This window comes from Rousettus aegyptiacus, unplaced genomic scaffold (genome assembly GCF_014176215.1).
Source record: "Rousettus aegyptiacus isolate mRouAeg1 unplaced genomic scaffold, mRouAeg1.p scaffold_m13_p_17, whole genome shotgun sequence".
NCBI lineage: Eukaryota > Metazoa > Chordata > Mammalia > Chiroptera > Pteropodidae > Rousettus > Rousettus aegyptiacus.
Window position 1 is genome coordinate 12,426,813 of NW_023416292.1, and position 23,126 is coordinate 12,449,938.

Genomic DNA, 23,126 nt, shown 5'->3' on the forward strand with positions numbered 1-23,126 from the left:
AATATGTTTTCTTTTTTTTCTTTTGGGCTTACTCCCTCTTTCTTTAAAGATAACAAACTTTATTAAGGTACTTTGTCACTTGTATACTGCTTGCAACACCTCTTAGGTTTGTCTCTCTCTTTATTATTAATCCCATACTCTTTTCAGCTGCTTTTAATAGCTTCTGAGGCCTTATGTCTAATAATTTTATTATGCTTTCATATTTGAGTAATAGTTTGGCTGTATACAGTTTTCTGCTTAAATTCTTTCAAGTTTTTGAAAATACAACTCTTGTCTTCGCATCCTGTTAAAAATCTGATGTTTTACTGATTTTTTACCTTCGTATGTGATTTACTTTTTCTCTCTGGAAGATTAAGAATATCAAAGAGAGAAATTTCTAAAAATATTAAAATTTCAGGTATAGAATCTTATTTATCTCTCATTTTGATATTCTATATGCCCTTTCTATTTAAAATCTTGTTTTTACTTGCTGAAAATTCATCCTTATTTTTTAGTTATTTTATCTTTTTCATTTTTATTCATCTCTCTTTTTTCAGTTCCTGTTTTCTAAATAACTTCTATTTCTGTCCTCTATATATCTTAGCTTTTTTGCCCCTGCCTTTTTTTCTTTTGGAGGATTACTACATATGGTCTTCTAGTTTGCTAATTTGTCCCTCAGCTATATCCCTTCTGCTTCATATCTCATCTATTATGTTAGTTTAACTGTCTTTATCCATATATATCTGCTTGATTAAAAAAATTATTTTGTTTTGCTAATATCTTTCCTAGCTCTTTTGTATGTTTATTAGGCCAATTTAAATTTTTTGGTTTGCCTGTTCTAATATTTCTTCTGGTAAACTCTCATTCCAGTATTTTCTTTTTAAAAACTCATGCTTCTTAAGTGTTTTTGGCCTAAAAGTTCATGTTCCCTTGTCACCTATTTTGTGGGAAGGTCAGGCCCCAATTCCTATCGGCCCAGTGATCTTAGGGATGAATTATAAGAAGTTTTAAAAAATGCCAATTCTGATTTAATTGCCTTAGAGCGTGCTCTGGGTATAGGGGTTTCTAAGATTGTAATTATAATTTAAATTATAATTCACCTGCCTTAGAAGTTTGGAGGGAAAAGGTAGGGAGGAGAATGTCTAAAATTAGTTCCCACCTCATTTGTCGAGTTCTGTATGCAGGGCTTCTGTGCTGCCCTGATTTTACTCCTGAGGATACCCAGGGCACTGCTCTGCGTTGTAGCAGGTGTGGGAGGAGACGCTTTGTCTTACGGCAGTGATGGCAGGGAAGCAGGAGCAGAGCGAGCGCCAGCAGTTTCCCTCCTTTTGATGCTTCCATAGCCAGCCTGTGCGTGCCTGCCTGCTGCTCGGGGCCAAGGCTACCCTCTCCCCGTCCCCTGCCATCAGGCGTCTTCATTTTCTTCTTGTTATTTTCATTCCTTGGCCCTCAGTGATGATCTTGGAGGAAGAAGCCAACCGTTAATGCTAGTTTTAGCAATTAGAACAGGCGCCTCCAGACAGTCTTGTTTTCATATGTTATAACTTTAAAGACTGATGTCTTACTGATTAAGGGTCTGATCAAAAAAATGCATAGTGGTACCCTCAAGTGCTTCCTCTTCAGAGTTCTTCACCAAGAAAAATAAGCTTTAAAAAAACCTAGTATTTCCTGCCTTTAAATAAGGCCCCTGTAACCAATTTTGCAAAGTTAGATTTTTTTTTTAACATATAAACTATCAGCAAAGGAACTATTCATGTAGTAGGGTTAATATTTCTGTAAATGTGTAATTTGTGCTTCAGTTTCATGTTTAGACTAATTTCTCATTCTTAGTGTACTAGTACCTTAAGCTCTGTGAAGAATGTTTGACTTTTTTAGTATGAACCACATTTATATGTGTTTTGCACAGATAGTGGAGTTGGAGCAGGCATCGACTCCTACTATGAATATCTCTTGAAAGCCTATGTCTTGCTTGGAGATGACAGTTTTCTGGAAAGATTTAATACAGTAAGTTGATCCAATTTTGTATTAACTTTAGAGCCAATTTGAGTGCCAGATGTTGGGAGAAACTCAATTATCTGAATGACATTCTGAAAAAAAAACTATTTTTTATATGTGTAGTTTTGTTTTTTTTGTGTTTTTTTTTTTTTTTTTTTTTGGTCAATATTCCCTGATGATGTTATGGATGGGATAAAAGCTACATACATTCCAAAAATTAGTTTACAAAGTAGTTTTACTTTCATCTCTTATCAGTTTTCAAGATCTGCCAGTAAGTAATAAATATGTACACCTGAGTTTTACTAATCTTCATTTATACAAAGAAGAGAATTTATTGGAATAGAGTACTAGTTAGCTTTCCCCTTTGATTCTTTTTTTTTTTTTTTGAAATCTTGGAAGTTTGTCCTAGTCCATGATCATACCAGGTATGCAGGGCTTTGAAGAAACTGTTGAGTACTCATTTCAAAAGCAGGTGTGTGAGTCTTAGGTCTGGATCAGAGCCAGAGGCATACTTTCAGGGCAGAAGAGGAGTATTTTTGAACTTGATTAGACTGCATTTGTCTATAATTGAAGGAAACTGAAATTAATACAGCAAACTCATTAACTGCATCACTGTATTCTTTTTGAAATAATTTACCATTTCTTTGTCCGCTCACATTACTATGAGACAGTATGATATAGTAGAAGTATGGGAGTGTCCTGCCTGGGTTTCAATCCTGGTTGTACCACTGGTTTTGTGCTTTTTGGCAAATAACTTTATGCTATTTGCCTCGGTTCCTCATCCACAAAATAGGAGTACTGGTACTATATAGAGATTTTGAGAGGATTAAATGAGCTAATGTAAATGGAGTGATTAGAACAGTGCTTTAACATCTAGCAGGTACTCAATAATTATTAAATAATAGATGAGTTAGGGGAAAACACACTATAGTAAGAGCCCTAATAAGTCATCAGTTAGATTATAACAAGATTTCCTTGAAGTAAATGAGGATGGATTTTATTTTTGTTGGCTCATTATCATTCAGTGACTCTTAACAGTGCAAACTGTCTTCAGAGCTGAGAAATAATTAGAAGAAGATAAAAGAAGGAGGAAAATAGTTTTTAAGAGCCTAAAAGGCAGACATAACAGATAGTAAGAGTAGCAGCAGTGATTAGATACATTAGTTTGGGTCGTGGTGAGCACCAGAATATTAACTGAGAAGGGACCAAGCTTCCTAGACAAAGGAGAAAATGAAACTAATTTTATAGTACAAAAGCCTGTAGCTCTATTTCAAGAGGACATAAGAGCACTGTTGGGCCATGAGGCATCTCCCACAGGATAGCCGTGCTCCGATTTACTTCCCTTTGAAGGTCCTGTATTAACTATAGTCTTTGCTATTCAAGTTAAATAACATGAGAGTATATATAGTGTATTTTGGAAATATTTCTATCTCAAATAATTGAAAAATTAACATAGTTAATAATTACTTCATAAATTTATATATAAATTTAGGGTTAGTTTCTTCACGGTGCCATTTAATGATATGCTTTGTTTGGAGTAGTTCATTTCCCTTGCTGAACACGTACTGTGCTCTCTTAGCACTACGAGGCCATAATGCGGTACATCAGCCAGCCCCCTCTCCTGCTCGACGTGCACATCCACAAGCCCATGCTCAACGCTCGGACCTGGATGGATGCGTTGCTTGCCTTTTTTCCGGGTTTGCAGGTAAGTGACAGACAAAAACCAAAAACAAAACTCTACTATTTTCCCAATGTTAAGATAAAATGCTATAATTAAGTGCATTTGTGATCTCTAAAATTGAATTACCAAATCAGAGTCAACATTTCAAAACTGTAGTAATATACATTTTCCTGTCTATGTAATGATTGTAGATAAAAAATACCAACTCTCATTAGGTAATTTTGTTGTTGTTTTTGACTTCTAGGTCTTAAAGGGGGATATTAGACCTGCTATTGAAACTCATGAAATGTTATATCAGGTGATTAAAAAACACAATTTTCTACCAGAGGTAAGCAAATAATCTTGGGAATTGTAGTGTACATGTACTGTAAATTGCTGATTTTAAGATACAAATGTCATCTTCAGAGTTAGTTTGTTCTTCGCTATTTACTTTTTCCTGATTAAATAGTATAAGTATTTTTAATTTATATGATATTATAAATGAAAATGTTTTTTTCCTGTCATGTGTTCAGAGCAGTCTAGTATAGTGTAATGCTGACATTTTATTAATTTTATGTTTAAAAAAATTCCAAATTAGTATTTCTCAACCTTTTCTAATCCATAACATATTCCATATTATTTCATTCTTTTACATACACCCACCAGCTAGGGAGACCTTTTTACTTTTTATTTTCTAAAGCTTATTTTGTGAAAACAGTATACACTGAATCTACTTTTGCTGATCACGCACGCTTCCTGGAAATTGGAGGACTGCCAACTCTTCTCATGCTAATTGAGAATTATTCTTCCTGGTCTATACATTATATCAGTAATAAATATTCTTGCTAGCTTCATATGGTTAGATTTTAATAGCATCCCTTTTGGCTTTCTGGAAATGTACCCATTAAAAATTTCCAAATTCACGTATGTCCCTGCTTATTCACTACTTTCTATGAGCTATCTTAACATTCCACCAACTTGAATACTTCCTAAAGTATTCACTTTAGAAAGTATAGCTTTATTAGCCTTCAAGTGTTTAGAACTGTGCATTGTAGAAAATTCCTATGCATTCAGAATAAACTGAGGTTTCAACTAAGTACATCTTATCACAAATGAAGTTTCATTTGGTTCCCATAAAGGTTTTTGTTTTTATTGTTATCTTTTTTTTTTTTAAAGTTGGCTCTGTTATTTAGTACATTACAAGTGAGACTAGTTTTCTTTTTAAATAATGTCCTTCCTCATTCCACAGTACTTAAAGCTGTTATTTAAAAAAAAAAAAAATAAGCACTAAAATAATGCTAAAATAGACATAAGAGAACTCAGAACTTAATAATTTAGAGGAAAAAGAGACAAGAAAAGAAGCAAACGATTATACAGAACTATCAGGACCCATGTGGTGGCAATACTCAGTTTCATAGTTTATTCTAAGCTTCCTAATAGCCAAAATGACAATTTTAAAAATAACTCCCGTTAGTTAGTAAAAATAGCCTTAGGGAAAATGAATTGTGATTTTAAGCAATGAAAATCTTCATTTTATAGATGAAAATTTTTGATATTTTATTATTTTTACTTTTTATGGTCTAATTTATATACTGTATATTCTAGAACTACTACTAATTTTTTTAAATCACATTTTTATGCCTATTTGAATGTGTTTTTGTCCAGGCATTTACCACAGATTTCAGGGTACATTGGGCTCAACATCCTTTAAGGCCAGAATTTGCAGAAAGTACCTACTTCTTATATAAAGTAAGCTTTTTTACCTCTCCTTTTGCCATTTAGCTCTCATTCTCTGTTGGATATGAGACTCACTGTCTAAAAATAGTAATTGGGTTTTCAAAGTCTTTGTTTAATGTTATGATGGTTTGGTATATCACAGTTCTTGTTAATCTACTTCATAAAGTTATTGAAAGATACCAGATTTGACACCTAAGTTTTATGCCTTTTCAAAATATTTATGTAAACATTACTTTAAAGGGAAATTTTATATTCTAGAGCTGCTTTCTAAAGCATGTCTCTTGCCTTCCTTCAATCAGGCAGCCTTTTTAGGCATTAGAAATCTAATCTAAATGCTAAGATATACAGTTGGATGGCTTTCTCATTCTGTGTTTAAGTAATCCCATAAAGCAGATCCATGGCTTATTTTCAGAGCAGATTCTGTGTAGCTTGTGTTCCAGTGTCTGATACAATGCCTGGCACCTGTACTTCATAAATACTTGATAAATGAATGGGTGTATAGTAATATATAAGCTATATATACATATACATATATTCTCCTTTTTAATAGGCTACAGGAGACCCTTACTACCTTGAAGTAGGGAAAACACTTATTGAAAATTTAAATAAATATGCTAGAGTGCCTTGTGGATTTGCTGCCATGAAGGATGTTCGTACCGGAAGTCATGAGGACAGGTAACACAATTCCTAATCCCTTTCTTCTGGGTAACTCTGGAACAACACACAATGCGACTATGAGTTAGATTTCAGATACACTTAAAGCTTTTACAAAGAGTATTTGAAGATGCAAACTTAGTTCATTGTGTTTGCTTTTTAAACTCTCTTGAATAGGCTCATTTAAGATTGTTTGAAAATTTTGTATTTTTATCATAGTGCCTGGTATATAGTAGATGTTCAAAAGATTTTTAAATAGTTGAATAATGATGTTAAGTATCAGAACTTTGATGTTAGGAATATTAGGAATATTGAGGTTTTTTTTCCTTTGTTAATAGTTTTTTTTATTATGTAAAATGTTAGAAATTGTCTCGATGATGATGATCTGGATTATGATTTGTTCAGTCCAGAATTCCTCAGAGACAATGTGATGAACAATTCTTATTCCGTTGTTAATTTGGAGAGCTGGGGAAGAGCACTAACTGTGTCATTGTGTACGAGGTGGACGTAGGTGGGGCGAAGTACTGGAGATGTGAAAAGCACCCTTAGGTTCATGTGACATTCACTGACATTCCTGTTATTCTGAGATCACTTATCCCTGGTTATTATAACTGTCCAGAACACAGCAAAACATCTCTGAATGAACACTAAAGCTCGTTTGTTTATTTGGTTAGTGAATGTTCATTCCACAAATATTTGTCAAAGCATTTTACATACCAGAGTTATACTAGTTTTTGAGGATTAAAGATGTGAAAACATGTCTTCTCTGTCATTGAATCACTCAGGACAGGCAGATAAACAGTCTTTAAAGTATTGTGTAAGTGTTTTAAAGGGGCAGGAAATACAAATTGGGATGTGAAAGTCACTGAAAGGTTTCTGGAGGATCCTGTGTCCTGAAGGATGAGCAAGAATTAAAAGAGGTAAAAGCAGTTTCAGGCAGTGGTTAGAAGCCCTCCTCTACTCCGAGTTGTCTCATAGTCCTTCACTCAGAGTATTTAGATAATAGTTTATTAGATTTGGAATTTTCTTCCCTCACCATAGCTGATGAGAAATGGATAAGTTTCTGAAAGTAGGCACACAGATAACAACGAGGAATGAAAGTAATGTTCTAAGCACTCTTCTCATTATGTACTTTTGCTGTTTAACTTGCTTAATCTTTACAACAATCCTGTGATGTGTAATTTCTATTATAATCTCCATTTTATAGATGGAGAAACCAAGGCACAGAAAGATTAGGGTACTTGCCCAAGGTGACATGTTAGTAAGGGTAAGTCAGAATTTTAATCAAGACAGATTGGCTTTTGACCACAATACTATAATGGCAGCTCATTCAAGAAACAATAATCACTTACCGTATGCCAGGCACTGCACTTAGGTATAAGGATGCAAAGACAAATTAGAATCTGTAATCAGTGAAGAAAATAGATGTGTAAAGAAATACTCACAGCCATGTGAAATGTGCTGCAGTGGAAAGAGGAGTAGCAGGATGAGGAATTACAGAGGAAGATGTGATTTACTGTTAGAGAGTTCCAGTTTCCTAAATGTAACAGCTTTTCCCAGCCACTGAATTTTCCTTATACAACATTGTTTTTGGACCTCTTACCACTGGCTTTGCCCCATTCTGATTATATTCAGGTGATAGTGTCTCTTAAAATATCATGTCCAGAATTGACCACCTCATGACGTCCCTGACACAGCAGCACTGTTACCACCTGGACGCAGGCACCAGGTTGTTCATTCTCTGTGGGGCCGATGGGCTTACTCTCTCTACCCAGTTGATCACCGCTTCATCAGCTCGGTCATGGCCGCATTGTGCCTCTCAGATGTGTTTGGTTCAACAAAAGGTTGAGAACTACTAATCTTCATCATACTGTGTTACTGGCTTTTTTAACAGCTTTATTATGTTCAACTCACGGTGACCTTGTGGTCAGTTGACCTCAGATACTTAACTATGACTAGATGACAGATGGATGTTCTCCACCCTGCTATTGAGCAACTGATTTTTTTTTTTTTTTTTTTTTTTTTTAGTGTAAACTTAAAACTTTATCCTTATCCCAGCAAAATTTCATACTTGGTTGGTTTTTTGTGTTTTTAGACAAAAAAGAGAGCTTGAATCTCATCTCAGTCATCTAATGTATTAGCTGAACTACCTGTTTTTAGTGATTGATGGTTTAGATAAGCATGCCTTAACAAATTTTCATCTGAATTTTTGGGAGGAATGTTGGAAAGACACGGCATGGCACGGCACCTGGGCGCTTTCGGTTACCAGCTCTTTGCATTCGGTGGCCTGCTTCCCCGCAGATCTGCCAGTGCTGTCGTCTGGCTCGCCGGTGTCCACGCTCACACCCAGTTTTCAAAATGGAAATACCTGTTTTTCACTAATAGATAATCACTGGAAAAAATTTAAATGGCCAAAAGAATATGAAAATCTTCCCTATGACACTTTCTCTACTTGCCCACCCTAAGAGAACCACTATTAGCAATTTGACACATTTTTAATACCTGTATGTGTATTTGTTTATGTGTTTATTATTTTTTAATATAAATTAGATTATATAAGATACCCACTTGCTAGGTTTACCCAACTCATACTGTAACGATCTTACATGTCTCTAATCTTTTCCAAGTGTTTACAAATCATCTGTTTCATTATGAGTTCTCGAATTTGCTAAAAATCAACATCTTGCTCACATGTCTGCAGTTCGCAAGCATTTGCTCATGATAACTGTCAGTCCTCCAGAAAAATGTCAAATTATCAAAAGTGTATTGCAGGTTGACAGGGAAGTATTTTATCTGTTCTATAAAGATAAACACCCAAAATGTTCAAAAAGTTTTGAAACATTACAGGTGAGTTTCTGTCCCAAATAAAACACCATTTACGTGTAGGACAAATAATGATAGCCCTATTTTTGAGTTCGTATGTATGCCACGTACACTGCTGTATAATTGGCATATAGGATCTCATTTAGTTTTTACACCAATGTTAGGCATGTAATTGTTATGTCCTTTTCAGAAGAATAAACTGAAGCTCATAGTCTTTATAGCTGGTCGCATAGCGAGTCAGAGGGAGGTCTCTTCTATTTCCAAAGCCCCTATTTTTTAACACTGTGTTCCACTGCCTCTCCAGTTCATTATTTAGTAATGCATTTTAAACTTGCATTTGATTTAAAAAAATTTTATTTAGGGCCTGCTGTGTGCCAGGAATTGTGCTTGGCCACAACTGTAAAACTATGCAGCCTATTCAGTAAACTACAAGTTATTTATTACTGCCCAAAACTAGGATGCTTTGAGAAGTAATATAATTAAATTTCAGGTTGCTATAACTCCATCTAAAAGCTGTGCTCTTTTTCTGCCACCTTTAATTTTATTAAAGCTTTTCTTAAAATGTTTATTGAAACATTATAACATTACATCATTTGTAAAGTCTTATATTTTTATCCCCTTATTTCTTCATAACCCCTTCTTGACAGGTATTTAAAATTTACAAAGTTATATATTCCATGTGATTTTGTGTTGTATTTTTTTCATGCAATTTTTGTAAACAATTTTCTTTACCTTTAAAGTCTTCTCGTTTGTCACTGAAATAGCTGCATAATAAATTCCATCAAATTGTATTATTTAATCTAGTTCAATTAATATTAATTGAAGATTACGTGGTTCTCAGCAGTAAAGTTTATCTGTATTACCTCTCTGTTATTGATTCTCTATAGAAGAAATGGAAAGTTCTTCCTCATTGGAAAGCCAATGGGAAAATCTTGTCTGCAGTATTGACAAGACTCGGTGTACCTGTGTGGTAGACAGCCCCTCTGGTCTTCATTTCCTTGGAAAATACCTGGAGTCAAGGCTATTAGCACCAGGGGATAGAGAGATTCCATAATTCCTTAGACATCTAAGTTGGTGTAGATAGGGCTGTTGACTTTGACTCTTTGGCTTTCAGAAAGATGATTTGGATGCTTTCATGTTCTTAGATGTATTTGTGACCTTTTATTTTAGAATGGATTCTTTCTTCTTGGCTGAAATGTTTAAATATCTTTACCTGTTATTCGCGGATAAAGAAGACATTATTTTTGACATAGAAGATTACATCTTCACCACAGAAGCTCATCTGTTACCTCTTTGGCTCTCTACTACAAATCAAAGCATCTCTAAGAAGAACACAGTAGGTTATGTTTTTGAATCGAATGTCTTATTCTCTTTTTTACTTCTCTGTGTTTGTTTTATTTTTTCAAGCAACAAGTGATCCATGACTAGAATTCAGTAAATGTAGAAGGAAAAGTACACTTGATGTTTTCTTATTTTTTTTATTGCATCCTATATACACTTACATTTTATTTACTGTTTCCTTCGAACAAACTATAATATTAAGTAAAATAATCATTTTTATTCACATGCCATTCTTTTATGTTGTAGACTTCAGAATATACAGAACTGGATGACAGTAATTTTGACTGGACTTGTCCAAATACTCAGATTCTGTTCCCTAATGACCCACTGTATGCTCAAAGCATTCGCGAACCCTTGAAAAATGTGGTGGATAAGAGCTGTCCTAGAGGCATCATCAGAGTGTAAGATGTCTTATTTTATATATGTTTATGTCACAGTTATTCTTGATAACTGACAGAGAACGTAAGGGACATATAGCCAAGAAGATATTCACTTAGATCAAAATGTTGAGGTATGTAGTTATCATTGACTAAAATAAAAATTATTGGTAAAGTTAGATAGCAAAGTTTATTCTGTAATAATGCCTTTTTATTATGGAAATTTTCTGTCTTTTATTTAATAAACTAAGTAATAATACTGGCAGCAAATAATAGTTTTCAACTTGTGTAGCTCATTTTTATACAGAATAGTTTCATCAAATATTTTCATGTCTTCTAAAATAGAAAATGTTTTTCCTTTTACATGTAGTTTTTGTGTAGTGCAAATATAGTCTTTGTTTAGTTTTATTTTATTTTTTTGATTAAGTAGTTATTCTTGGATGTTAGTACAATTTTTACCTTAATGAGTTCATTTTCTTCTAAATAGTTACATTAGAAAGACCATTATTAGGAAATAAAAATAAAATGCTTAAGTGAATGTTGTCATTCACTTATATATAACTATTATTTTGCCTTTAAAATACTGGGGGAAAAAATCAGTTTTTTGAGGAAGATGGCAGTAGTAACAAATTCCAAAGCCGACCTGTTCTGTACTTTCAAATGGTCATAATTCTGATGAGTAATACTACCTTATAGGTAATCTATATGATTTTATAACTTTAAAACATTATATTTGAAAGCTGTGCTACTTATTAATAACCTGTTACATAGGCAAATACCTATTTCCAGTTATTCCATTTTTACTAGTTCTAAAACTAGCAATTTTGCAAATATCTAACATTATTTTTATTTGCTTTATGTTTTTCCCCAGTTCTGATTTGTAGTTTTTTAAGCCTTGCCTATAATTACTTTTAGCAGAGAGGAGAGTTTCAGGAGTGGAGCTAAACCCCCTCTGAGAGCCAGAGATTTCATGGCCACTAACCCTGAGCACTTAGAAATCTTGAAGAAGATGGGGGTGAGTTTGATTCACCTCAAAGACGGGAGAGTCCAGTTGGTTCAACATGCGATCCAAGTAAGACATCGCTGCACTAATCAGATGCCATCTCTGCCCTTTCTGGTCTCATTAGATTTAATAAGATAATGACATTTGGCTTTTTAAAAAATTGTAATGTGTGCTTTAAAGTTAGATAATCAGAATTTTAGGACTTGGAAATGTCTTGGAAAGCCATCTAATTCAACCCCTTCATAGTATAAACCAATTAAATTACAAGTAAGTTATATAATTTGCTTAAATTAATAAAGTCAAATGTAGGACTCAGATCTAAGTTTTCTGTTTCTCAGTCCCTTGTCTTTCTACTATTTTTTTAGAGCATAATCTTAAGAGCTAATAGTTTTAATATTTATATCTCTATATTTTACACTAGTTTCTAAACAGCTGCAGAATCTTAAGTATTTTATTCAATATAGATATCAAAATTTGCTTTTATTCATCCAGTTCTAGGAAAGATAAAACGCCTTTTTGTGAAATTTTTATTTTTTTTTAACTTTTTATAACATGAGGTCTTTAAATTATTCACCTTATTAATATATTAATGCTGAGAAAACTGCATAGTTTGCTAAACAATTTCAACCTGGAACCATAATCAGGTATCCTTAAATCTCAAGTTCAACCTTCACACGACCTCACCTTCCCATCAGATTCCTGTCTCATCTCTGTTCTTGCCACTTCCATCCTTACTTAAAGAGTATTCTGTCTGCTTCCTCAGTAGTGACAGTGGCAGCTCTAATAACACAGATTTCATTTAGGTGACATAATTGCCACCCAGTGACCTCTTAATCCTTATATGATTGAACTTTCCTGTAACTGCTGACTGACCTCTTTTTAAAACATACCCTCTTTTGGGATCTAGGGCATTCCAGAGTGTATGTCTTCCCACTTCTCCGTTCATTGCTTTGAAGCTGCCTTTATAGCTCTTCTTCCTTGGCACACTGCTCAGTGTAGGCACTGCCAAAGAATCTGGATCACACTCTTTTTCTCTGTATTCTTCTTCAACAGTTCCATCTATTTCTATAAGCTCAGCTGCCATCTTTGTACGCTTGATTTCTTAGATATACATATGTAACCCTGATTCTTAACTTTACTCCTAAACCCAACTTTGATCTATCTGTCATACTTTCTGCATCTCAGTGTTAGTCTAGCCAAACCTGAATCCTCTCTTCCTGCCCTCATCTCTGTCCATCTCTCCTCCCTTTTGTTCTCCTGTGACCCTGTTACCATTCTCTTAAGTCACCAAAACTCGAAATCTTAGGATAGGCTTGACTCTATCTCCTAACTCTTCTCTATCCTCTAACTCCTATCAAGTTGGTCTCATTGTCTTTTCCTGTAAAGTGTCAGGAATTCATCTTTTTCTAGTCAGGTGTTCTTCACTTTTTCTACATTAAGACTCAACTCAAATGTCTTTCTAAATATTTCCCAGACCCACACTGGCAGAACCGGCCATTCCCTTGTCCACTTTCCCACTTGAAAAATTTTTCAAAGCTAATTGTACATGTTTCTCTTCTCTAGATACAAACTTCTTAACATAAAAGTCTCCCCGGTGCTTAATCAAGTGCTGGGATATAATATGTGCCTGATAAATATATTTTGAACTTAGTCTGGTTGTTGGTTTATAATTTCAAAGAAGAGAAGTATGGATCAGGTATGAGGGAAAAGTGGAAAGAGTGGAGAAAACAAGCAAAGTGAACCTTTGATCATCGGATGGAAGTGCAGTTCTCAATTTGTATTCAAAGTGCTTTATAGAATAGTAAAAGAGATGCTGATAAAAATTACACATATGAAATTTTCAGAAAATATTCCCAGAGTAATATTTTTTTTAGGACAAATCGGGCCATAAATACTTGGTAGGAACCAAACTGAAAGGAAAACGTTTAGAGTAGAAGCTAGAGTGTAATAATACTCAGGAAATCAAAAAGTTGAATGTTTCCAGAAAGAAAAGATCAAATTCTCTGCTTCTTTCCTAGGCTGCTAGTTCAATTGACGCTGAAGATGGTTTGAGGTTCATGCAGGAGATGATTGAATTGTCAAGTCAGCAGCAGAAAGAACAGCAGCTACCTCCTCGAGCTGTACAGATTATTTCCCACCCGTTTTTTGGCAGGGTGGTATTGACTGCTGGACCAGCTCAGTTTGGGCTAGACCTGTCTAAACATAAAGAGGTATGGGCACCTATAACACATGCTTGTGGAAATTGAATTAAAGATGTTTTTTAAGTACTATCTAATTTCTTCGTTTCTTTTCCAATTTAGCATTTCTAATTTATTTTAAAAACATAAATGTTTAATGTTCGAAAATAAAATAAGAGCATATCTTGAAAATTTTGAGTCATGTTTTGTACATACAATGTGTTCATAGAATTTTACTTAAGATACTATTCAAGTACCGTCCAATTCTTGGTCTGTTCTCCAACTTAATACCTTAAATTTTATCTAAAAATGGTTTTTAGATTTTTTAACAACTACTAGAACCTTTCTTTGAACAAAAATCTAACTCACAGCCTTAATGTAGAGAATAACTGAAAGCAGATATTCAAGTGGCTATGGAGAGCAGATGCTGAGGTTCTTCTGAGCAAACTTGGAGGACCACTAAGTTCATCCATTCTCATAGTTTTAATATAGGAAGCAAAGACTTACACAGCCAGTCAGTCCTCAAGTTCATTTAACTTATTGTAGAGCTGGGACCAGAACTCAAGTATCCTAGTAATCTAAAGGTCGTGTCATTTGAACTCTATTACCCCTAATTTAGACATTTTTAGACATAGACATGTGTATTTTCAAGCTGTGTAGGTTTATAAATTGATTCATCCATTCAATAACTCCGTTGAGTCCCTCTTATATTCTAGGCACTATTTTAGATATTGGCTGTTTATCCATTTTACAAAACCAGCGAAGATCTAAGCCCTCATGAAATTCACATTCTAGAGGAATATTAAAATATCTTTATACCAACATCTTTCAGATCACTTCTCTTGTGGGTTTAATTTGTTTAGGAGGAACTGCTTGCAGATTTATGTAGACTAAATCTATTTTTTCCTCTTTCAAAAATTTTTCCAGTAAAATGGTTTTCTACTATTGTAGTCATCAATGTATAGTAAATCTACCTGCAGGCTCCATCTTTACCACTTACTGTGTCTTTGAGCAAATTCCATAACCTGAGTCTCAATTTCCTGCTATGTAAAATCAAAATATTATCTGTATTTTTTCATTCAGGGTTGTTATAAAGATCAGGTTTAGTGATTGCTGTAAAATGTCCTTTATAAACCGCTAAGTACAATAGCAATCTTGGTTGTGTGCTGTGTGTGATATGCAAAATACTTAAAACAAAAGTTTACGCTAAATATATATTGGATATGTTATCATTAGAAAAGAAACGAGGTATGCCTAAAGCTCTAGATACTGCATTTTATATAAAGACTAGATAGTGATTTGAGAGGATAAAAGAATATTTAAGGTGTTGCTCTTATTTCTGACAGACAAGAGGATTTGTTGCAAGCAGTAAACCATACAACGGTTGTTCAGAGCTTACTAACCCTGAGGCAGTGATGGGGAAAATTGCTTTGATACAAAGAGGACAGTGCATGTTTGCAGAAAAGGCTCGCAACATCCAGAATGCCGGAGCCATCGGTGGCATTGTTATCGGTAAGTCGTCCACCACACCATTCTGTTGACCAGGAGGAGAAAAATTTTAGGATTTTTCCTTTTATTTTCCAAAATTATGTCAAAGAGTTTGTCATACTATTTTTACTTCACCAGATGGCATAAAGGATAGGTAATCTAATGATTCTTAACAATTTTTATGTATCTCATATTTTTTTTGAAAGTCTAGATCTGGGTTTCTATATGTTAATGCCAGTAAAGTACTTGGGGTCAGGTATGAAGGTGGGGTAGTGCCAAGTGGTAAAAACAGCACCACAGATAGGAAGATGTACCCATGAGATCCACATCCCCCTTAGGGCGAGAATTACATCCTGCCCCCTGCACTGGGGTCTCTGACAACATCCATGCCGCCACGGACAGGCAGGCTTTGGAGTCAGACACACGACGGCGCAGTTCCCGGCTTTGCCACAGAACTGTGCTGTAACCTTAGCCCAGCTTTACTTTATTGATATTCCGTAGAATATGTTTGGGTTCTGGTGAAAATGATAATAAGTATCTTTTAGGTGATTATAAGGTTTAAAAATAATATATATATAACATTTCTTAGCATAATAGCATAATATCATAGGTATAAGCACTAGTTGCTAGCAAATTTTTATCTCTTTGGGTCTTTCCCCACTGAAATTACAAACTTCAGATAATTCACTTATGTATTTGAACCAGCTTCGCTTTTTTATCTTTCATAAAAATCACTTATATCATGACAAGCAGGCCATGACTATAAGGGAAAATATAAATATTTCTGTGCTTTAAGTAAATAAGAATTTACATTCAGAAAGAACTGGAAGACCTGAAGGCATATCCTAATTGTGAAGTTAGTTCTTCTGTGTAGCTTATCTCACAGAGAAAATCCATTTTGATTTTTTTTTTTCCTCATTAGGGTAGATTTCCTTTTTGAATTCAGAATAAGTAAAAATTAAGACATTTAAAATATTATGATTTATTTTAGTGAAAAATTATTTACTATTCCTTTTGATTATCCCATATGGGCACTCCAATGTTGATATGATGAATGCATAAATTTAGTAACTTAAATCAATGGGTAAATAAGAGGCAATGATCCTTATTCTTAGAAATTTTAATTTTTAAAGGGCAACTTGTGACATCTTTCCCCTAAGTATTTTTGTTTCTGATGAGGCATTTTGTTTTTTACTGGTTTTAATTGTATATGAAAGAGCAAACTGGGACTTAGTTTTTTATTGCAAGTACTAGAGGTACAAATTATCTTAGCAATCATGTGGATGCAAGAGACAATTTAAGCTCATTTAAGAAGGGAGGTTTGTTTACTGCATGGAAATGAATTATTTTCATTGAATGCAAGAGTAAGAAATATAACTGAGCATTCTAAGGAAGTAGAAGTGGGAAGATAGAACCATTAGGAACCATGCTAGCTCACATCTCTGTCTGTCTCTGGTCCTCCTGGAGATCCAGACAGCAGAATTCTGCATGTCTCTGCAGTTCTGCTTCTCAACGGCCTGCTCCCTCTCTGCTCCTCAGTTCCAAAATGTCCATCCCCGCTGCTACCTGAAACAGTCTTTCTGCGTGCAGCTTCCAGGTCCCCCAGAAAGACTGAGGGCCAGGTAGCCATCCTTTGTCTACTCAGTTATTGGTTAAGGGGGTGAATCCTGCATGGTGTTCTCCACTTAGCAGGGCCTGTCGGAGCAAACTCCTGAGAAGAGAGACAGGCAGGTTCTCCAGGGAAACTGGCACATGAGGTTAGGGGTGGGCATGACTGGCATCTCCAGTAAAACAGTACTTAACAGCTCTACTGTGTTATTTAACCAGTGTAAAATAGCAGTAGTATGTAACTCAACTTATAGAGGAAAAACCATTCTAGTCATCATTATTCTTTGTTAATAGCATATAAAAAAAGTATCAATGTGTAGTTTTGCAAAAGAAAATAATGCCAGAAGAAATCGTAAAGAACAATGAAATTTCATTCATAGTTCTCTTTGTCATCTATATCTTAAATTTTTTTTATTTCTAGGCTTTTTCATAAACATGAAATTTTTATAGTCATAATCATAGAATTTCGTATTCTACTTTTTTCATGTAATAATACTTTGTTTTCCTGTGTGTGTTCCATCATTATAATTTACTTCTAATAGTTTAAAGTTCACAATCATAAATAGCACTCCAGTAAACTTCTGTGGGCATTGGTCTTTTTGCTTCTTGTGAATTATTCCCTCAGGATTAATTTCTAGGAGTAGAATTAGTGGACCCCCAAAATACGTTTGCTTTAATGGTTTTTGGTGCATAAAATTAATGCCGCCATCAGGTAAAAAACGGTAAAGATTGGTAGATAGACCTTTTTAATGGACTACTGTCTTTGTGTTTGCTGTACCCATTTTCTGGCTAGATGACAATGAGGGGAGTAGCAGTGATACTGCCCCTCTGTTCCAGATGGCAGGCGACGGGAAGGACACAGATGACATCAAGATCCCCATGCTGTTCTTATTCAGTAAAGAAGGGAGCATCATACTGGACGCTCTCCGGGACTATGAGGAGGTGGAAGTGCTCCTTTCTGACAAAGCGAAGGATCGAGGTAAGGATCAAAGTCATTTGTTTTCGTACGGTTTAGCATTAATTTCACCAATTTGATAACAAACATGAGTCACAGAAAATTATTTTTGATTCACTGGTAAAATAAGTAAAATTTTTAGAAGATGGTTTCAAAACATATTTTTCTTTTGGAAATGAGAGTAGTGAAACATTTACTTGGCTTTGTTTGCCAAGTTAGGATGTTTTTAGAATTATATTTAAATATGTCATTTATCATTTTTACTGTGATTCTGCTCAGTGATAAGAATACAAGAGATTACATCGAGAGACTCATTTTAATATCCACAGATCTTTACCATTGAATTTCACTGATATTATAGCTTAACATTTCTTTTATAAGGCATAAAATGAGATTGTATAGAATGGTGTTGTGTATAATATAATAGTAATTGGGTTTCACCAGGCTTCCTATAATCAAATGACCACTGTCATGGTGATGGCAATAGAAATCTAGCAGCTTCTCTCCACTGAGATCTATTTATAGATGGCTGAAGAACAAGATAGCACACCTTGTTAATTCACGAAAGTATATTGTTCTCTGTAGGCCAAAATGTTTGTTAGTAACTTAAAAGCTCTTTAAAACCCAAATTACTGTATAAACGTGAGGTCTTACGAGTATTCTTTTGTAGTTTCACACCCCGCAGTAGGGGAGGAATGAGGGAAAGTGAACCATCAGACAGACTGTGATCCTGCTCATAGCGGCAGCCCTTCTTATCCACTGGAGACACATTCAGAGCTATACTCCTCCCATCCTTCTTAAATGGATAAAGTTGTATAGTGTATATAGGATTGTTGAATCCTCTGGGATGTTTGTTTAACAGATGAGTAGGGAACTGATTCAATTCATTATAACCTCCAAATGGAACAGTAAAAAAAAAAGTTTACCAGTAATCTAGTGCTAGCCAGATCAAGTTTGTCTTGTCTTCTTATATTGCATTGTTTGAGGTTCTTTCAAATGTTAACTATTTAAGAGCAGTGGAATGAGTAAGACATTTGTATGTAAGGATGTTAAAGATGGAAGCCGAACAAATTAGAAGAGATTTCTAGTCTTCTTTAGTCCTCTTATGTGCCTGATGTTTTTTCTGAGCCCTTTTTCTAAACTCAGGTCTTCCTTGCTACCTATTTGCATTTAGGCACAACAGACACAGGCAAATTATTCCATGTAACTCTTTAATGCCTTTGCTTTTTCCCCCCTATTTTGTGCTACCATGGGAATTTCAGCAGCAATATTAAAAGGTAAAATGATTCCGAGCTACATTATTAATAGTAGTAAGTATCTTGCATTAATAAGCCTTAAATTATATGTATATGTATATATGTATGTGTGTATGTGTACGTATACACATACATAACACGTGCGTGCGCACACGTACATATAGATATAATTTTGTTTCAGCGGATACCATGATAATAATCTGGTTTAATAAGATTATTTTCATGTCTAGTCAGTGGTCCCATAATAATTCTTTATTGATCCTGTCATAGCAAATTCTATAAATTAAATATCACATATAATATGAATTCACTAGTCTGTGTCCATGCAAGAGTCACTAACAAAGATGTTGTTTTGGCATGTATTACTTTTGATCACTTTTTTACTACAATGTGGACTATTTAAAATATTAGCTTGTTTCAAAAGCTCCTGTTTGTAGAGGTGCATGGGGTTAGGACTATGAGATTATGTGAAAGCACGTCCCATAGCAGAGATAGGATATATGAAAAGATAAATTCTGTTACTACACACACACACAAAATTATCTGAACAATATTCCCTTAAGAACCTTGCAGTAAAGGAGCTTTATTTAAACTATATATATTTTAAAGTTTATTGGCTATAAATTTATTGAACCGTGAATATATTATAGAGTGAGATTTTGACAAAATATTTTTAAAAACTCCCCTTCTTTCAAGAACTGTACAGCTGTATTAACTAAATGAGTAACAAATTGTAGTATAATTGTCAATATTTACCAGCGTGACAAAAATCAGTGATAATAGTTGTATTAAATTAACTACTTTATACACTTAGGAAAATATCCTTAGAAGTTAATGTCTGTAATGGTCAATGTGCTACGCCATTACTGCATGCATGGGTGTTTCTCTTCTGCGTCAGAATCACCTGACGGACTTGTTAAAAGTATAGCTTACGGAATCCAACTACAGAATATTGAATCAGACTCTGAACGCGATGGATCAGAATCTGAAATTTTAAATAAGCATCCCTGGTAATCATGCTCAGCTACACTTTAAGAAACACTGAACAAGACCAAGGGGGTTTATCACCCAGCTAAGTGTCTGGACATATTGTACCATCAAGGGTACTAGACAGGATTATGGGAATACATTAGATAATAGCATCCTTCAGATCTGAACAACAAAATGTCCTCCAGATTGCCCTTTCTAAAAATCTCATTCCGCAAATACATATTTTCCTTATAAAGTCACATAGTTTTAATTGAGCAATTCTTCCCACATATTAATACAGAAAATAGAAGCCCTAGAATAAGTCCCCTCTCCTACCTTTTTATTCTGATGATGAGTCCCAGCCGTTAATACAGAAAAGTCTTCTGTCTGCTGGCAGAAGTGTTCCCCACTTCTCCGTAGTTTTGCTTTCCATGGTTTCAGTTACCCATAGTCAGCCACAGTCCAAAAATATTAAATGGAAAATTCCGAAAAGAATTCATGTTTTTAATTCCTTGCCTTTTTGAATGTGAATCATAAAGTATATCCACTCTGTGTACACTCCCCACCCATTAGTCACTTAATAGCCAGGTCAGTTATCAGATATTTTGAGAGATCATGTTTACATAACTTTTATTACAGTATATTATTATAATTGTTCTATTTTATTTAGTTATTGTTAGTCTCTTACTGTGCCTAATGTATAAATTAAACTGTATCATAGATATTATGTTTGGGAAAAAATGGTATATACAGGGTTTGGTACCATCTGTAGTTTCGAGCATCCACTGTGGGGCTTGGAACGTGTCTCCTCGATAAGAATTAGTAATTTATCACGTGAAGGTGGTGATTCTCCAAGTCAAACCAGTCACACTTCCAAAGGTTAAGTTATCCATAGGAGTTTTCATACCACGTCTCTCACATCTCATCTTTCCAGAATGTCAAGTTTACAAAGATACTTTATACTAATTCCAACCCTGTGCCCACAAACAAAATTCAAATAGAAATAGTTTATAAGAATCAATTTTCTTCTCTTGTTTCTCAAGGGGGAAAAAAAAAATCAAGCTTTTTAAAGTTTCAGGACATTATCACGCTTGCAGGTTGCAGAGGCCCGCAGCGCCCACGGTGCCTTGAGAGCGGCGGACAGGTTTTCAGGGCCTTTCTTTCCTCTATCTGTGTCTGCTGATAAAGAGACACAGAAAATGGGGGAAAGAAAAGAAAAAACCCCCAGGTTTAAACGGGTCAAGATTTAAACCTGGCAGTGTTAGTCACTTGTCCTAAGATTGTCGCCCACTGAAGTCGATGGGGGTAAACGAGTCCCGAAGTTGAACTTTAGAACTTAGGTTGCTGTTGGAAGGGATTTGAATCTGAAGAGAAAAATTGATATGTATGCACGTGAGCTCATTGCCAGGAAAGGAGCCTCCCGGTCATTCTCGGTAGCAGAATCGATACTTTCCTACCCTCCCTTCTCCAGCCACGTGTGGCGTGTTTTCTCATGCATTTTTGCATTGGCGAGATCACACCCCTCCTTTTGGAAATGCCTCTCAGGTCCTGTCCCCCGTGCCCGTGGCCCTTTGCCTCTTGGAGAACATTTAGCCAATCCAGCTACCCAATTTAAACACCATTATCTTTATGAAATTTTATCTTATAGGCAAAATTGAAGGTTGTCTTTTTAATATTGTTCCACTTTGACATTTGTATTACATTTTAATTTTCTTTACCTGCGTCTCATTTCTGCATTCCTTATTGTCAGTAAACACTGGTTGCAGAGATGAATGAATGCTTATAAAACAGCCAGTCTCTAAGTCTTTGCCTAAGATTCCATTTCTTTATATCTGTAGACGTTCTTCATGCTTTTTTTGCTTCCTCTGTTTCTGGTACATCGTTCTGGAATTTAACTGTGTGGTCAGTTGTTCATTTGTACAACTGCGAAACTCCACGTGCTGACAACAGGTACCTCGGACTGGAGCCCTGAGGCACGTGGCAGGCACTCCTTTCTCTCCGTTTGTACTTCTCCAAGCACCATTTTTACTTTAATCATCACTGCGTCTTTGCTATATATCAAATATTTATGTATTTTGATCTGTTCCTGGACTTGCTCTTCTTTTTCACTAATCTCTTTATTCCTGTGCCAATTATAAAACAGTTTGCTGTTTGGAATACATTTTAATATCTGAGAAGGTAACTCTTCCCTAATTCTTTGCAGAACTGCTTCATTTCTCTTTGATGTATATTCTTCCACAGGAATTCAGAAATAATTTTAAAATAATTCTTTCTGGTCCCAGAAGTAAAACAAAAAGAAGTAGAAATGAGATTTAATTTGGAATCATATAATTGCATGCTTTACATATAAATGGGAAAATTTTGTTAAATATTAAGACTTTCCATCCAGAAATATGCACTTGTAAATTTAGTCAGATCTTGTTTTATGTTTTCATTAAGATTTTGTAGAATTAAGCAACATGGGCCTTTTATCTTTCATACCAAATTTAATTCTGTGTTTTGTTGCCTTTTATTTTCATTATGGAAAGGCCAATTACTGCTGCTATAGAGGGGTTATTGCTATTTGCCTGTTTATTTGATATTTACCCTTTTAATCAAATTCTTTGATCTTAATAGTGTTTTTAAAAATTAGGAGTTGCTTTGAGTATAAGTGTATAACACAATCTGCAAATACAATTTAATCTTTCCTTTTCCTATATTTACACTGACTACTCCATTATCCGATTGTATCAGTTAGATTTCCAAAATAATATTGTATAATATGTAACCCTAGGGTAATCTTTTGCCAGAAGCAGTATATATATCTAGATTAAGCAGCCCTACACCTTTTCCTGTGCTTATAAACTAGATTAATACAATCTAGAAAGAAATTTGAAAGATTTTGTTTTGGTTTGGTTTGGTTCTCCCTTGAATTTAGGGCAGCCTACCATAAATGAACTCAAAGCAGCCAGCTCCCTTCTTTATTTCTTTGGGTGGCACCCTGGTTTCCTTAATTGACTCATTAGAATGTATCTTTTTCACAGCTTAGAAGAGAGAATGTGTAGGCCCTCCTCTCCGTCGCTGTCCCTTTCCTCCGGCACACAGACCCACGATCTTAAACCTCC

The 23,126-nt window shown here is 34.9% G+C and overlaps 1 protein-coding gene across 3 annotated transcripts in view; it reads left to right on the plus strand.

The window, feature by feature from the left end:
- Positions 1–23,126, plus strand: part of EDEM3 (ER degradation enhancing alpha-mannosidase like protein 3) — a 51,169-nt gene that overhangs the window by 22,993 nt on the left and 5,050 nt on the right. For 2 of the 3 annotated variants that reach the window (XM_016145608.2, XM_016145610.2), the window contains exons 9-19: positions 1,886–1,983; positions 3,554–3,679; positions 3,900–3,983; positions 5,300–5,383; positions 5,922–6,046; positions 10,019–10,184; positions 10,436–10,590; positions 11,482–11,638; positions 13,588–13,779; positions 15,093–15,258; positions 17,636–17,821. In XM_016145608.2, coding sequence (XP_016001094.2) covers positions 1,886–1,983; positions 3,554–3,679; positions 3,900–3,983; positions 5,300–5,383; positions 5,922–6,046; positions 10,019–10,184; positions 10,436–10,590; positions 11,482–11,638; positions 13,588–13,779; positions 15,093–15,258; positions 17,636–17,821 — 1,539 coding nt within the window. The remainder of the gene's footprint in view (positions 1–1,885; positions 1,984–3,553; positions 3,680–3,899; positions 3,984–5,299; positions 5,384–5,921; positions 6,047–10,018; positions 10,185–10,435; positions 10,591–11,481; positions 11,639–13,587; positions 13,780–15,092; positions 15,259–17,635; positions 17,822–23,126) is intronic. The other variant, XM_016145611.2, reaches the window with a different exon arrangement.